Source organism: Oryzias melastigma, linkage group LG9, assembly GCF_002922805.2.
Source record: "Oryzias melastigma strain HK-1 linkage group LG9, ASM292280v2, whole genome shotgun sequence".
Taxonomy (NCBI): Eukaryota; Metazoa; Chordata; class Actinopteri; order Beloniformes; family Adrianichthyidae; genus Oryzias; species Oryzias melastigma.
In genome coordinates, this window is record NC_050520.1 from 14,724,195 (window position 1) to 14,739,860 (window position 15,666).

The 15,666-nt window shown below is 38.9% G+C and overlaps 1 protein-coding gene across 1 annotated transcript; it reads right to left on the reverse strand.

Annotated features, from left to right (window-relative positions):
• Positions 1 to 4,495: 4,495 nt before the first annotated feature.
• Positions 4,496 to 15,557, reverse strand: fem1c (fem-1 homolog c). The gene is made up of 7 exons (XM_024275884.2): positions 14,951 to 15,557; positions 14,050 to 14,613; positions 8,349 to 8,518; positions 8,085 to 8,273; positions 7,466 to 7,977; positions 7,123 to 7,299; positions 4,496 to 6,380 (listed from the first exon to the last, which is right to left on the reverse strand). The coding sequence occupies exons 2-7, from the start codon at positions 14,591 to 14,593 to the stop codon at positions 6,116 to 6,118; spliced, it is 1,857 nt and encodes a 618-aa protein (XP_024131652.1). The 5' UTR covers positions 14,594 to 14,613; positions 14,951 to 15,557; the 3' UTR covers positions 4,496 to 6,115.
• Positions 15,558 to 15,666: the final 109 nt, after the last annotated feature.

Genomic DNA, 15,666 nt, shown 5'->3' on the forward strand with positions numbered 1-15,666 from the left:
AGCCACACCTACACTCTTTCACTCGGCAGGAAATTCTTGGCCTTGACTTTCTTTACAGTAACTTTCCCTTTTGTGCTCCCTTCTCCATCACAAACTTTCTCAACTCATTTGACGTCTCAGCATTTGGGTTTATTCCAAATTACCTTTTGACTGGGAGAAATGTTCGTCTTACCCAAGAACACAATTGGGTTGATCGGAGGATGTACAACCAAAAAGCGTTCGTCTCCCATTTATTTTCAGATCAATAAAACAAAACGGATTAAGAATAGGGACTGTAATCATCTGTCGCTTATTACATTCCAGAATCCTAAAATAATTCCTCAGGGGTCTAATAACATTGTGATACTCTCCACCACACATTATCTGGTTGCAAATCAGGATCTCTTTTTGTGCGTCTGTGTGGATTTGTTGTTATAGCCACTGATTATTGGGCCTCTATTTATAAGGGAGTTATTTTGACAGCTGACTCAAAGGAAAGTCTTGGTGCCACATCTGAAAACAGAACCCCCCCCTCATGATAACACATCCTGCTGCAAACACATATTTAACAGAGCCCTATAGTTCAGTCGGTGCATGTGAGAGAAAGTGGTTTGCAGAGCAGATCAGTGTCGTGTTCGGACCGGTGATCCCCGCGCTAAGACCCTGTCCGTCTATTTCAACGGCAGGCCCTCTGATGTCATTAGTCACGTTTTCCTAACGCCACTCTCTCATCCAAAACGAAGCAAAGTTAAAGTGCCTTTAAGTGCAAGAATAAAGTGCAGAACTCTGGTAAATATGTGCAGAATGATAACTGTAAACTAGTTGTAAATACCATGTAAAGAGACTATTTCAATACAGAAACAAAACTCATTTCTAAGAATTGGTGTTTGTGACTGAGTGCTGCATGGAGACAACCTGAGATATGAGACAAAAACGGTGTCTGATGACAGCGGTGAAGTCACCTGCAGGTATTCAGAGAGAGAAGAGCAGGTTTTATGTAGGGCAGCTTTCCATTTGGGCATTATTCTGGCCTAAATATAGACCGAACAGAAGTAGGCTGAAGTGACAGCACTTTGAGAAAAAAAGAAGATGTAACATGCTGGCTTTAACACTTGAAGGAGTTGACACACTTATTTAGTTTGGACAGTCATTGGCTGATTAAAAAAATATTTGTTTTTCTTTCTCAGCCACCTGAAAACATTTTTTTAAAGATTTGATTGATTTAAAAGCATATAATTACGGAAATGTAAAAAAAAAAAGGAGTGATGTTTGGTGTTGAGAGAGCTGGAGGTAACTGAAAATTTTCTCAAATTGACTATTAGGACATTTGGATCTTGACTGAATTATTTTTTTAATACTCCTTAAAGGGAAAATTTACAAATAAAGGCAAACCAAACACTGAAAGTACAGAATAAAAGATCAGTTTTAAAAATAATAATAATAATAATAATAAAAAATCTACACCACTTTAAACACATTTCTTCTAATCATAAATCATCAAAGAATAAAGGCAGGTCACAGATATTACGATAAAAAAATATTTGTGCTTTGAAGGCACAATCTTGATTTAGAAACAGTAAAAAAATTGGGAAAAAAATCTTGATTTGCTTAATTTCTGGAAAAATCAAGACTTTTAAGTAAAAGAAGTTCTAGCGTTTTGGTGCAAACTATTACCAAAACTATTTATTTAAAAACCTACTCAAATAAAAATATGTCATGGTGTTTTTAACATGTTTTTGTAGCAGTTTTCTCATGCTGAAGGATGGAGAAAATTAAGGATTTCTGAGTATTTCTTTATTCAAATTGTTATGAATCAGGAGCAGACAAAAAAAAAAGCAGTTTTAAAAAGCTTGTAGCTGTGACGTAGAAGCTACAATCTGCAATCCCTGCTCCGCTCCATTCCGATGCATCCACTTGCAGACAAATAGATCCATGAACGTCTTCGTTTTCCTCGTCTGAGCTTACATTCGACTCAAAACTGTATGGCTGGATAGCTCCAATATTGCTCACCATTTTTGTTGCACCGCTAATGTTAGCTTGGGGCTGTAAGCTAGCAGGAGAGTGTAAACAGGTAGCTCAAAAATGGGTGACAGGGTGTGGGGGCGGGCATTCTCTCCATCAACAAGCACAATTCAGAGGCAAATTTCTAATGAACAACTGCTGCTCTTTTTTTTGTCTAAAAACAGTATAATTATTTTAAAAATATTACTGGGAACGCTTTTAAAATGGATCAAAAGATGATCAAAGAGAGATCACATCATGTTTCCTCATCTTTATATCAGTTGTAGGGGAATTTTCTCCACTCTGCACATAGAAAGATCTCTAACTACGCTGGTTCTAATCACATTTGCAGGAGAATAAGACATAAATTGAGTGAATTTAGGTGTCAAATAGTGCTAACTCTTAAGAAAAGGACTTACCAAGCAAATATGAAATGTGCTCCTTCTGGGTTTTGGGGGTGTTGGGCATGCTGAGGCACAGCTGGGACTTCACGGGCAACCCTCTGACTCACTACACCTACACACTGCTGAGCTGAGGAGAGAATTTCTGCAGAATCCGGTTCTCATCACCCACAGTCTGCTCATCTGAGCTGCATCTCTCCGACACACCGCCTCACCTCTGATCGTTCCCTGATTACCATCAACATTATGTCGAGCACAAAGTTAACACAGTTTCCGCCAAAAGGATGCTTTAAAAGTGGGGCAGACTCACGCGGCAATTCACACTGCACCATGACAAGCTTCAACGTGTTCCAAGCACAGAAACCCAGAAACGCCTCCACCCAATTCTTTAGAATTACTGTCACACAGGCTTGAACAATTCCCTCCAGGAGAAAAAAATGGGTCAGCTTCACCCTCAGAGGAAGCAGCTTTAAAACCGGTTAGAAAGGTGGAGAAGAGCATCTGGTTTCATGTCAAAGATGATGAAACACATTGGCGTGGTTGTGATTATGTTAGGAGAACAGTTTAATGACATCTCCATGAGTGGCTCTGCCAGTAAACGGAGTGAACTTTAATCCTCGTCCCGTTTACACCTCTGCTTGTTTCTATTTCCTGCTGTCTCCTTCAAGTCCAGCTGGGATGAACTTCCTGTTAGGAAGGAAAAGTTGAATTTAGATGAAAACATGTTGTCTATTATCCTAATAAATGACCTACCCTACCAGGCTGTTTGGGGCACAAACTCAACTACAATTGATTCTGATTCAGATTCAACACCTGATTTAACTGATGACTAAAAAATCTGCAGGCTTTTCTCAAAGATTGTGAGTGATAACACTTGAGTGGGCTGGAACAATCTGGAAGTGACTGTTGGAGGAAGCAGGTGGGAAAATCCATACCAAGAGGAGGAGGATAATCTTTATCCTTTAAAAAAGATTTGCTTTCAACAGTTACAGACTAAAACTGTAATTATTCTACATTGCCTTCTGACACCGTTTGGAGTGCAGCTAATTATCAATGTTACTTTATTTTGAAAATCTTCAAAAATTCAAACATTTTCTAACTGATTTTGATTTTTAAGTGAAAAACTTATTTTCTGATACTTTTAAACATCAATATTTACAACAAAAAATCTATTTATTGGCTATTAAGCTTTTCATATTTGCTCAGCTTGCTTAAAAATATTTTATAAGACAGAAAAAATCATTTTGGAGTTGAAATTCAAATGTTTCTTGAAAGGATTTTCTCTTTTTCTTTGATCTTTTATCATCTAATTTATTTTGTTTATCTGGGGATGAACTCAACAAAAGCCTTTCTGGCTTCTTCCACCTCCCTGCACTGTTTAACGGTTATATATCATAAAACTATAGTCTATTCTTCATAATTTTCCATTTGTTTTTATATCATGATGTTATGTACGCTAAATAAATAATACAATTACTACATTTATTAATAGGGATGGGTGATATATCAGTGCCAGTATCGGCCGATAATTGCACATTTGAATTTATCTGTATCGGATTAATACTAAAAATTAAAAATCAACCAATATTGTTCTGACTTCCTTCAGATACATGTTATTTTTGACAGATACTTGTTCTAATTACATCCTTTGTACTAGGAAGCCTGTGTATAGTCAAAGTAATTATTCTGAGTATATGTTTTATTTGATAGGGATACATGTTCCCAATAGATCCCTGGCAATGAGAGTTACATCTAATAGTCAGTAAATGGTCTGAATATTATCAGAAATATATTCTAAGTTTTAAATTTATACATCTATAAGAGGCCTTGCTTTATGTTAAAAATGTCAGAAATGTTTAAGTTTAATGCGATTGTACAGTAAAAAAAAAGTTGTGCATTCCATCTAGAGCAACAATAAGGAAATCTAAACTATTCCATAAACTTAAATATCGGTTTCGCCAAATATAAGCTATTGGCCACAGTTGCAATATATCTGTTAGCTGGAAAAATGATATCGGCTCATCCCCATTTATTTATATAATGATATCCAAGTTCAAAAACCTATTGAAGTTTTCTGAGAACCCCAAAAATGAAGGACAACACTTGGACAAAACTCATGTGCAACATGGGTTTATTGTCAACTAGTAGTTAAGACATGAATTTAATTAATGCCATATCAAATGTCAAAGTCCGCTGTTGTAAAGTGCAGATTTCAAATCAGGTTGCCCTGGGTGTTCTTGTACATTTTGTAGGTCTGTGTTTTTTTCTTTTCTTTAAAATTATTTCAACTGCAATATGAAATCTAGCAAATTATGAAAAGCCCTTTCATCAACCCACACGTCTGAAGTTTATGTGCAAACAAGGTCATTCACAGAGCTTCCTTCTGAGCGCTCGGCCCCGCCCACCCACGCCCTACTTGCTTGAAGAAACCACAGAGAGCTTTGCTAGAAGTCGTCACCAAAGCGCATCTGATGCGATTATTTGGTTGGTACGCTGCTGCACATGCACAGTGGGCAAAGATTGGCAAGCCACCTCAGAGTTTGTCTTCGATGATTTAAGAAAAGAGAAAAAAAAAAAAAGATGGCATTCAACGGTCAGCCACACGTGAACATCGAGGTCACTTCTGTGTACGAGCCTGCTCTCTTGCAGTGGCTGCGGTTTCCAGTGGCGTTCGTGTGCAACGTGGAATCTCCATGAGCACCACTTCTCTTAAAAAAAAAAACAAACAAAAAACTTTTTCCTCAATCTGTGTCAGCTCATTCAAAAAAACAAGAAAAAAAAAAAAAAAAGCATGGACCGCACATCACTCGCTCGCACAAATACAGTCATTCCAACGCATTCGCTCCTCCTACGACGATCAGCACAATGGTTTAGCAACCCCACCCTCTTAAGTTGAAGCAGGTGGATACTGAAATACACCGCACCAATGAGGTAAACACAAAAACCGTATTGCACAGACGATGCCGGCTCAGAATACAAGTCTTTTTCCAACAGCCCAGCCTGTGCATAGGAAGGATAAAGCACTTATGGTGTTCATTCACACGCACACTCCAAACCCCATCCGATAAAGCTTTGAACACAAATATGGAAAATGAGTGTAGAATTCACCCCCCAGGGCCCGAGATCCTGATCTGTATGACCTACGAGATAGTAAGATGGTGACTGAGGATGACTGTTGGCAACAGTGGTGAGACAAGCAAAGAAAAAGAAAAAAAAACCTGAAGCCCCAGCACACATGCCTCCAGGCTGCTTTGAGAGGTGAAGCAGACGATGTTGAAACCAGGTTGGAGCCAGCATGGAGAAAAATCTCTCAAGTGTCATTTAATAAATAGCATAGTGATATTTGCAAAAAGAAAAATTAGTCGAAAAAAAAAAAAAAAAAAATCTATGAAACCCTCTGCTCAGTTCAACCAGACACAGACTCGTCCATGTTGCAACAAGCTCCTAATAAATTCCCACAAATTTAGCCACAACCAATGAAACCTGCAGCTTTTTCAATGTAAAAGTTGATTCATTCAACCTAATCTTTTTTTTTAATCCATCGCAGTTAAATGAGGAAATCTCATGCACACAATTCAAGTGAACACCCTCCAAACAGAGATAACTGTCATTCAGCCGCTTAACCCCCCTCCCGAGGGGCTTCGGTTCCTCCATGGGTTCGGTCCACTGGAAGCAGTCGCACTAGCCACGCCCTCTTCATCGTCGATTCAGCCCAACCGCCTCCTTCACAATCATTATCTGTGGAGCAAAATGAAGGCCTCTAGCTTCTCGGGAATGTTTCCTTGGTAAGCAAGGCTGTGCTTGACGATAGCCCTGGCAGCTAGGCACTGCAGCGTGGTGTGGTTAATGGGCTGGATGACATTCCTGGCCAGCTCCTTCTCATCCAGGAGATCGCAGGCTGTTTGTTGGAAGGCGTTGGTGCTGTCAAAGTGAGTCCCGCTGGAAATCAGCAAGTTCATAATGTCGGGGTGGCCGTTGGATGCAGCTATATGGAGGGGGCTGGGAAGACACAAACGAGGTAACATTATAACCTTAAACAGAATAAAGATTTAGGGGCTTTTGGTTGGTTTTAAATACTCACTCTGATGGAAATTGTGTTTTTAGTATTTTTAACATGCATCTTTCCTGATGAAATGAAGCTAAAATTACATTTGAATATTTCTTTATTCAAATTCTTGTGGATCAGATAAAAAAAAAAAATTGTTTGAAAAGATTGTAGTCATAGAAACTACAATGGGTGGGACACAAACTCCACTCTATTCTGATGCATCCACTTGCAAACAAATAGATCCAAAGTTTCTGACTATATTTATGAATTAAATTATTTTAATTTGTAAAAAATTTGCAAAGCCCCATTTATAGCGGTCAACAGCCAAAAAAAAGTTGATTTATGGTTTGGTTACCCTTTTTATAATTCAAGTTGATTTATTCTCGAATAATATTCCTGCCTTTTTATTATTCATAGCTAAGTTTTTAAAATCTTAAAATTTTGTTTTAGTGTGTTCAATAAATATTTATCCTGTTTTGGATTTCGGCCCCCTGTGTGATCGAGTTCGATACCCCTGGTGTAAACAGATGGGTGACGGGAAATGGGGCGGGGTTGCCCCACGCCAACTCAGAGGTGAATTTCTAATGAAGAAACTATGTCGACACAGAAACTAAACGACACAGTAATCATAATTTAAAAGACCACTGGGATCAAGCGTGATTTAATCTACAACGACAGTAGTTCAAACCGAACCTGTTGTCATCTTCGTCTCTACTGTTGACGTCTGCTCCGCACTCGAGGAGGATTGAAGCCACCGTGAGGGAGGGGAACTTGCAGACTGGATAGCGGCCCACGCAGGTGGTGTTGCGGTCGACTGCCAAGTGTAGAGGGCTGTAGCCGTTCTTGCCACATGGCTGAAGCTTCAAAAATCTGACAGATGGGGGAAAAGGTCAAACTTTCAGCCAAATAAGATTACAATGAGCTAAAAATAACCAGAATGACAACAAATCCATGCTTTAATAGTAAGTGGGATGTCAAAAATGTAAACATTTAGGTCTTTTGTGGGTTGATCATAAGACAGAAGGGTGCTTATTACCTATAGATGGTTTCCTTCTTGAAATGGTCCTGTTCTGCAGTACACGGCACCTTCTCTAAAAGACAAATAAGGTGCAGGATAATGGAGAGGGCCTTGCTGAGCTGAGCCGGGTCAGGAGGCATGGGTCCGCTTTGTTTGATCGCTCGCTCAATCTCCATCACACTCTTGGTTAATATTCCCATCAAGTCTTCAAAAGACACCGAGGTCCCCAGCAGCCCTTTGGCTCTGTCCTGCAGCATGAAGGAGAAGAGCTCCGCAAACGACAGCAGGCTGGACGCCGTCATGGGGCTGAGGGGGTCCAGGTTGCTCTGCTGCATTTCCAGCGCGTATTTCCACAGGTTGATGCAGCGCTCAAAGTTTCCCGAATCGGCGTAGACGGCTCCTCTATAACGGATGTAGTAGGACGTGTCTGGATGCTGCGGCCCGAGAATCCTCTCCCGAATAAGCAGGGCCTGCATCCGCATCTCATCCGGGTCGGAGATCAAACTGTCCAGCTCCTCTGCGTTTGTCACCTACAAGGTGGATTAAAAACATTTAACTTCTATTGCCCAGTTATTTAAAAACACATATTATGACAGATCCTTGATGTAGTTGGGTGAAAAACAGTAAATTGGGTCACCTCTCTGGCGTAGTCGTATGCCATGACCAACTGCTTGGGCTCCGGTTTGTGAACTATGCTGTTACTGTCTACGTATCTGAGGTCCATCGCCCTCTTCCAGTATTTCAAGGCTCCCAGCAGATCTCTTTTCTTGTCAACAAACGTAGCTCCTAAAAGCTCCAGGGCATCGATGCGCTTCGTGTGGCTCGTCTGCAAAAGACAAATCCTCGTTTTTTAACTCAGTTGGGACCTCACGCATGCTGATGCAGAGAAAAGCAGACCGACCTGCGGGAGTGTCGTCAGGTAGTCGACGATGTTAGTGTGGCCCGTTACACTGGCAGAAAGGATGGGCGTCATGCCATAGGCGTCCTGCTCCATGGTTGCACCGTACTGTAGCAACATTTGCATGATCTCGAGACTGCCCGACTCCGCACAGTCATGGAGCGCCGTGTTGCCTTAGAACAAACACATGAATGCTAAACATTAGAGAGGACAAAACCAGCACTAAAACTGAAAATGTTTAAGGAATGAGAGGACGGGGTTTTGGTAGTTTCAATTCTATCAATAGTCTTCAGGAATTTGCAAACTTTCTCTGCTAAAGAAAACTGTTTAAAAGACCCACTCCAAAGAAAATTGTGTTTTTAAGATGTTTTTTTCCTGATATATGCTAGGAAAATTAACTGTAAAATTGTGTGTCTGAGTATTTTCATATTTAAATCGCTGTGAATCAGGAGCAGACGAAAGATTCTGTGGGAAAAAGCTTGTAGCTGTGATGTAGCAGCTACAACGACAAGCCACAAGGCAAATAGACAAATAGATCCCTGTATGTCTTTATTTTCCTCTGAGCTGGCTCAAAACTGTACGCCTGGGTGGCTCTGATATTGCTCGCCATCTTGAGGGGCTGTAAGCTAGTAGCAAGAGAGCATGCTATTGAACAGATGATGAGAAGGAGGGAAAGGGCGGGCTTACTTTACACCAACGGTCCCACCCACAACTTAACGGTAAATTTCCAATGAATTACTGCTGCGCTGTAGAAACCACATCCTAGAAAACGACAGTTTGTTTTGAATTTGGCTAAAAACTGCATAATTATAATCAAAAGACCACTGGGAACGCTTTTAAAATAGATCAAAACACAATTGAAGCGGGTCAAATATTAGATTGGGTCACAAACTGTTTACTTGCAATGTGACAGAGCTAAAAGCACATGGTATAGAAAGCTACTTCTGACTAGGTAACCTGATAAACCCAAAGGTATTTCTGACTTCAGATATCACAGGAAAACATTATTCTCGGCTCTTCTTTCACAGTTGCTCTCATCAACTATTACCTAACATGTCAATAACCAGCACACAGCTCAGCTCTGACTAATTATGTAAGTGTGATTGAACTGGGACATCAGAATTATTAATGACTCCCTGCATTTCCAAACATACAAGTCATACTCAAAAGAAGGTGTGAACGCTGAAAGCAGGAAATGATGCAGCATCAAGCTGCTGGATCAAGCTGTCAAATTCTCTGAGTTTTTGACATTTGCAGAGAAATTAAGTCAACTTTACTTTTGCTGTCTTTGCTAAACAACTTCACAATAAACAACAGATTTAAGAGATGATGCTAGTATAGCTACAGTTAGTAATGCCACAAAAATAGGTGTAATAAATAGTCAATTTTACTATGGTGTTTATATATGGCCCAGTTTTTAAACATAAATCTTTAGAGACAGACAGCAATCTTTGTTTGATCTAATATAAAAGCGTTCCCACTAGCTTACAGCCCCTCACACCCCCAACCTAACATTACCGGAGCAGCAAAGATGGCGAGTGATATCGGAGCTATCCAGCTGTACAGTTTTTAACCAGATGCTAGGTCGGACGAGTTAAAAAAAACAAAGACGTATATGGATCTATTTGTCTGCAAGTGGATGCATCAGAATGAAGAGGAACAGGGAAACTGTGGTCCACCCAGTGTGTTTTCTGTCACAAATACCTTTTTTTAAACAGCATTTTATTGTTTGCTCCTGATTCGAAAAATTTGAATTAACAAATAGTCAGAAATACAATTTTAGTCATCATTTTCTTAATACATGTGCTCTTTCATCAGAAAATTGCTACAAGTACATGTTAAAACACCAAAAAACACAATTTTGGGTGTGACTCAGATTTTATAATAAAATATATACTGTACAGAAGTAATTCTTTGTAAAGATACACATAGAACTTAATTGACAACAGTTTTTTTTAGATTACAATGTTATCCAAGTTTGTATTTATTGCTAAAATGAGAGTTGCTTTAATCTCAATTTCTAAAAAAAAGTTTGAGGAGGCTAAACACACATTCACAAACAATAACATGACGTAGGTTCTGCTCCTGAAAGTGAAATTATGCCAGTTTTGCTGTTTTTTTTCTATCTGTGATTCAGTTAATAAATGTGGGGATTTCAATGCCATCAATTCTTCACTGCCTATTTATATTTGTACTATTGTTCTCTGAAGGACTTTCAAAGAAAAGAGGAAGCAAAGCAGGAACTGAAGGTGACTGAACTGCATCCTATAAAACCATCTATTTGAATTTATATCTATGTCAACAGAAATGTGTCTGCAATTTGAACAGAGTTACTTTCTACTGAATTGAGTTTTAAAGTGTGTTGGTTAGATTATTTTTAGACAAGATGAGAAATCTTTAGGATAAAAAAAATATATGTTAAATGCAACAAGGATGTTTTTTGTGTTTAGAAAGGCATGTCAAATTTAAAGAATCAATATTTTGACTATAGATATATGCCTACTTGTATCCCAAGATAGATTAAAATAAATATGCCTGTTCACAAAAAAAAAAATATATATATATATATATAATTAAATTACACGGCAGAAATATTAAAATTGATTATAAATTGTCAAGTTTACTTCATGGGTTAGTGGTAAACAAACGAATATAAAGGATTATGTTTGAGGAAATTTCATACATTTTGTCATTGTATAGAATAAAGTCCCGAATAGTACAAGTTGGTAGAAGGAAAAACCTCAAATTAACTAAAATAAGATAAAGTTTGTCATTTTAATAAACATTTTTGGACTTTGAAATGTCTCCTTTATACAGGACATTTATAAACCTAAATATCTCCCAACCACTGCATCCTACTGTTAAATCGCTCTGAGATCTAAAGAGGACATTTGGGACTTTTCAATTATGCCAAATGTGAACTGTTGGACTTCTGGGAATTGTGGTTTTTGGTGGATTTGAATTTGGTTTGACTAATCATTTTTTCCTACAGTGGTTCAGGGGGATTTAAATTTGCTTAGCCACATATAACATACTCTAATATAGTTCAAAGTGCCAAGTATAGTTCTCATGTTGTGAAAAAAAGTTTTAAAAATCTTTCATTTTTTTAAACTGATTCTTTTCCACCACTCTCTTAAAAACTGTATATTTAATCTGTATAAAGAGCATTTGTTGTGTTTGGCTTTAGAATGTTCCAATCTATCCACTGAATTCATTTTTTTAGACAGTTTTTCGGTCTGGATTGTCCAACCTGCCTCCACAGGACCAGTTTTCCCTTTCTTACTCAAAATGGTTTTATCTTTAATTCCATAGGACAGCTATAAATAACGCAACTTTCAAATACAAAAATACATTCTTTGTGGAGCTCTATATCTACAACCATCCACGTTTGTTTTATTTATTTTTTTAACCAACACAAAATATGATCAAGGACATACTTTGTAAGTTAATAAGTCATGTGGACAAAGCTGAAGATGGCGAATTTGTTTGAACCTCATAATCTCTGCAATATTATAGTTTATATAATTAGTTCATACCAAAAATGTACTATTAATGCCAAGAGGGATATATGAAAATGTAACAAAATTAGTTAAATAATTATAAAACTCAAATCCTTATGGAATTTATTGACATTTATGGTGTGTCAACTTGAGATCTCTGCCAAACCCTCAAATTTATTTCGTTTTCTAAATGACTAAGTAACATAAAATCTGACTTTAAATTGATTAACAACTTAAGATGTATGCCAATATTTATGTATTCACCTGAGAAGTCAGTTAACAGTTTTTGTATTGAAAGGTTAGAATTTGGTAGAGCTAAGTGGACAAAAAGACCAAAAATAAGCGTTTCAGTGCAGTTTGCCTTGGTTGGATTTTGTGCTAAAAGCTCACATGGCCCCATCTATCAACACTGAATTCTTTGTATTAAGAAGCCTTCCTAGTCTATGTTAAAAGTCACACTTTACTCCCTCTAGTCGGTTCATCTGTTCCGTAAAAAGTACTGGTTTTAAACCATAAATATGAGGAAACACCTTTCAATATCACTTACATGTGTAGGTTTACATGATAGCTTTATACTGAAAGCATAAACAATTTCCCCAAGTCAAAAATTGACATAAAATTTGAAAAGGTTGTTAAATTTATTAAAGACCTACTTCGATAAAACTGCGTTTTTAGTGTTTTAGATGTGAAATTTTTTTAAAAATTCAACTGGGCACTGTTTTAGGCTTGAGACATTTCACTTTTCAGAGAAGCCACTCAGATGAGAGATGAAACATCTTCAAGCCTAAAAGTGTGTCTAGTTAAATTTTTTAGAACTTTTATTTTAAGTTGCCACCTCACAAACGCATGAGTCAACACAGGAGACCCAACTTCAGTTTAGCCATCCACCACCACTAAAAAGACAAAAACATCACTTTAAGGACAGCGAGGTCCACATGTTCTCCAGGGAACATTGCTGGTTTAAGAGAGGCCATCTTTGTAAAAATAAAAATAATATCCCTCACTAAATAGAGGTGGTGGACTCGGACACAACCTTTTATCTATATACAGTCCTGTTTAGAATCACTACCTAAACATATTCAGCATGACAATTGGCATTGTTATCTGGAAGTGAAAGTCAGGACAAGTGATGGAACTCAGCAACACGGGGACAACTCTGTTATTAGGTAACATTGTAACTCCAGTTGGGAGGATACATATCAACACCGGTCGGACAGAACTGAAGAAGCCGCTCGGATGAGAGACCAAACGTCTTCAAGCCAGAAACTTGATTTTTTTGTAGAACTTTTTCATTTTATCATGAGCTGATTGACTGAGAATCTACACCAATGTGTTTTTAATATGTACTCATAGCAATTTTCACATGATGGAGGATGCGTATAAAGAAAATTAAGACTAAAATTAAATTTCTGAGTAATTTTGTCAAATAGTTGTGAGGGTTGTGAAGGACTGTAAGCTAGTAGAACAGATTGTAAACAAAGAGATCATGGGAAATAAGAGAAGGCTTACTTCTGCTACAACATAGAAGAACTCAAAGAAGACTTTATTGATGAACCCCTGCCACTCACTTACTGCACGCAGAAACTGTGTCCCACAAAACGACACATGTTTTTAGATTTTGATAAAAACTGCAAGATCATAATTGCTGGGAACGCTTTTAAAATAAATCAAAAGACGACTTGGAATACTCAAAGTTTAAGAAAACATGTCTATAACACCTGGCTGTAGATGTATCAGTGCTGTACTGGAAGATGGCCAGGGGGCATTCCGGCATTTATGAAGTAGATTTTCATGTGAAACCTTTTCAAGCTTCCTACTTGAGAGTTCAACTGTTTGCCAAAAGGTAATTTCCCCTTTAAAGTGTTTGTCCCATTACAATTCTGTTTAAAACAGAGGAAATAAATAGTGGTTTTCCAGGGAAAACGTGCCAAAAGGAAACAAAATATGATTTTGGTCGACACACCTAGAAAAACAAGTCAAGGGAAGCTGCTCTGAAATTTTCCATTATGAAACCAGAAGTTTATGTTAAGATGATGAGTCATTTGGATGTCACATGACAAAGTTGTTGCTAAACTTTAGTCTGTGAACATTCTGGTATTTATTTTACTAATTTTCATGTGAAAAAAAAGTACAAGTAAATGGTTGATCACTGACAGGATTAACTTTATACAATTCAATAAAGATCATAAACTTGGCTGACTCACCTTTAACACTTTTCCTATTGACATCTGCGCCTTTCTCCAGCAGGTACTGCGCTATGTCTTTGTGCCCCTTGTAGCAGGAAATCATGAGACACGTGTGGCCATGTCTGTTCGCCACCTCCAGGTCAGCGCTGTGCTCTACGAGGTATTTCACTATGTCCAGGTGGCCGTCAAAGCAGGCCGCCCTGAGAGGTGTGGAGTTAGTGAGGGTCGTGCTGTTCACCGAGGCTCCGTGACCCAGCAGAGACTGGACCACTTTCAGGTGACCCGCCGCCGAGGCAGCCCACAGGGGTGGCGCCCCCTCGATCGTCTCCCCGTCGAAGCTCACCGACCCGCCGACCTCCACGGGAGCGCTGCAGCACTCCAGCAGATACTCCACCAGCTCCAGGTGCCCGTAGCGGGCGGCCATGAGGAGCGGGGTAGCTCCGTTCGTCTTCTCGCCCATCAGCTTGATCACCTCGTGTCCATCTTTGTTCTCCAAGAGTTTCTGAAGCAAACGGAGCTTTCCATCCCGCACCGCGTTGAACACTGCCGTTTTTAAATCCATTTCAAACACGCCGGGCTTCACTGTTGAGCAAAAAGAAACCACGTTTGGGTAAATAAAGACTAAAAGTCAGTGAGGGTACATGGAGAGGGGAACCCCTTTGTTTACAACCACCATGACTTTTAAGCTAGCAGCACAAGAATTAGCCCGCGTTTAGCTGTGCAAAACTACATGGCTTTCAAATATTATCATTTCTGACATTATCAATATTTTGTTAAAAATGTCCAACTATTAAACCTTCTACTGAAATCATCGTTCGTCCAGTTTCTGTATCGAAAGCCAAACTAGCAATGTGGCTAGCCAACTTCCTTGATCAAATTGGCTAACAAACTAGCTAGGCTAAATAGAAACACTGTTCACCTTTTTATTGATCGCTCGTCAGACTCTTCTCTCCTGACACATCTTCTCCTTCAAGAAGCTCTTCTTCCTCAGTTCTGTTCCCTTCGCTTGTCATTGTTCCACAGCATAGCGTGGCTCCCGGGACGTTATTTATATTCGCTTTCCGAGGGCCGAGGTGTAGAAATCCACCCCCACCCGTAATGCTGTGTTGGGTTGCTAGCTTGGGAAAAAAAAACGAACGTTCGGGCATAAAAGAAGGGGGGATTCTCGGTACCCGAGATGGGTGTATTTACACACACGGCTCGAGACGAAACGAATTCCCCACCAGGCGAAAGAAATGTCGCAAACAGAAATGACAAGAAGCTCAGTCAAGGTAAATAAAAGCAGCTAGCCACCCACGGCTCGATAGGATCATCACGACTCCGTTTCTGTCAAATCACCAACCCCACGCAATCTTTTTCTTTTTTTTTTTCTTGGGACAGGGAATGATTGACACGTCCGTCGGCCAATCAGAAATCGGCTAGCAATTTAGCCAAATAAGTAAGCTTTTAAATGGCTCTTTCACGAAAACCACCACAGAATACAACTAATATAATTTAAATCACATGTAGCTACATATTTAAACATTTTATTCAAACCTGTTTAAACATACTGCTCACTGTTGTGTCTTTAGAGTTAATGATTAAGAGCTTTGCTTATATCGCCCCCTACAGGTTGCAACATGAATTACTGGTGAG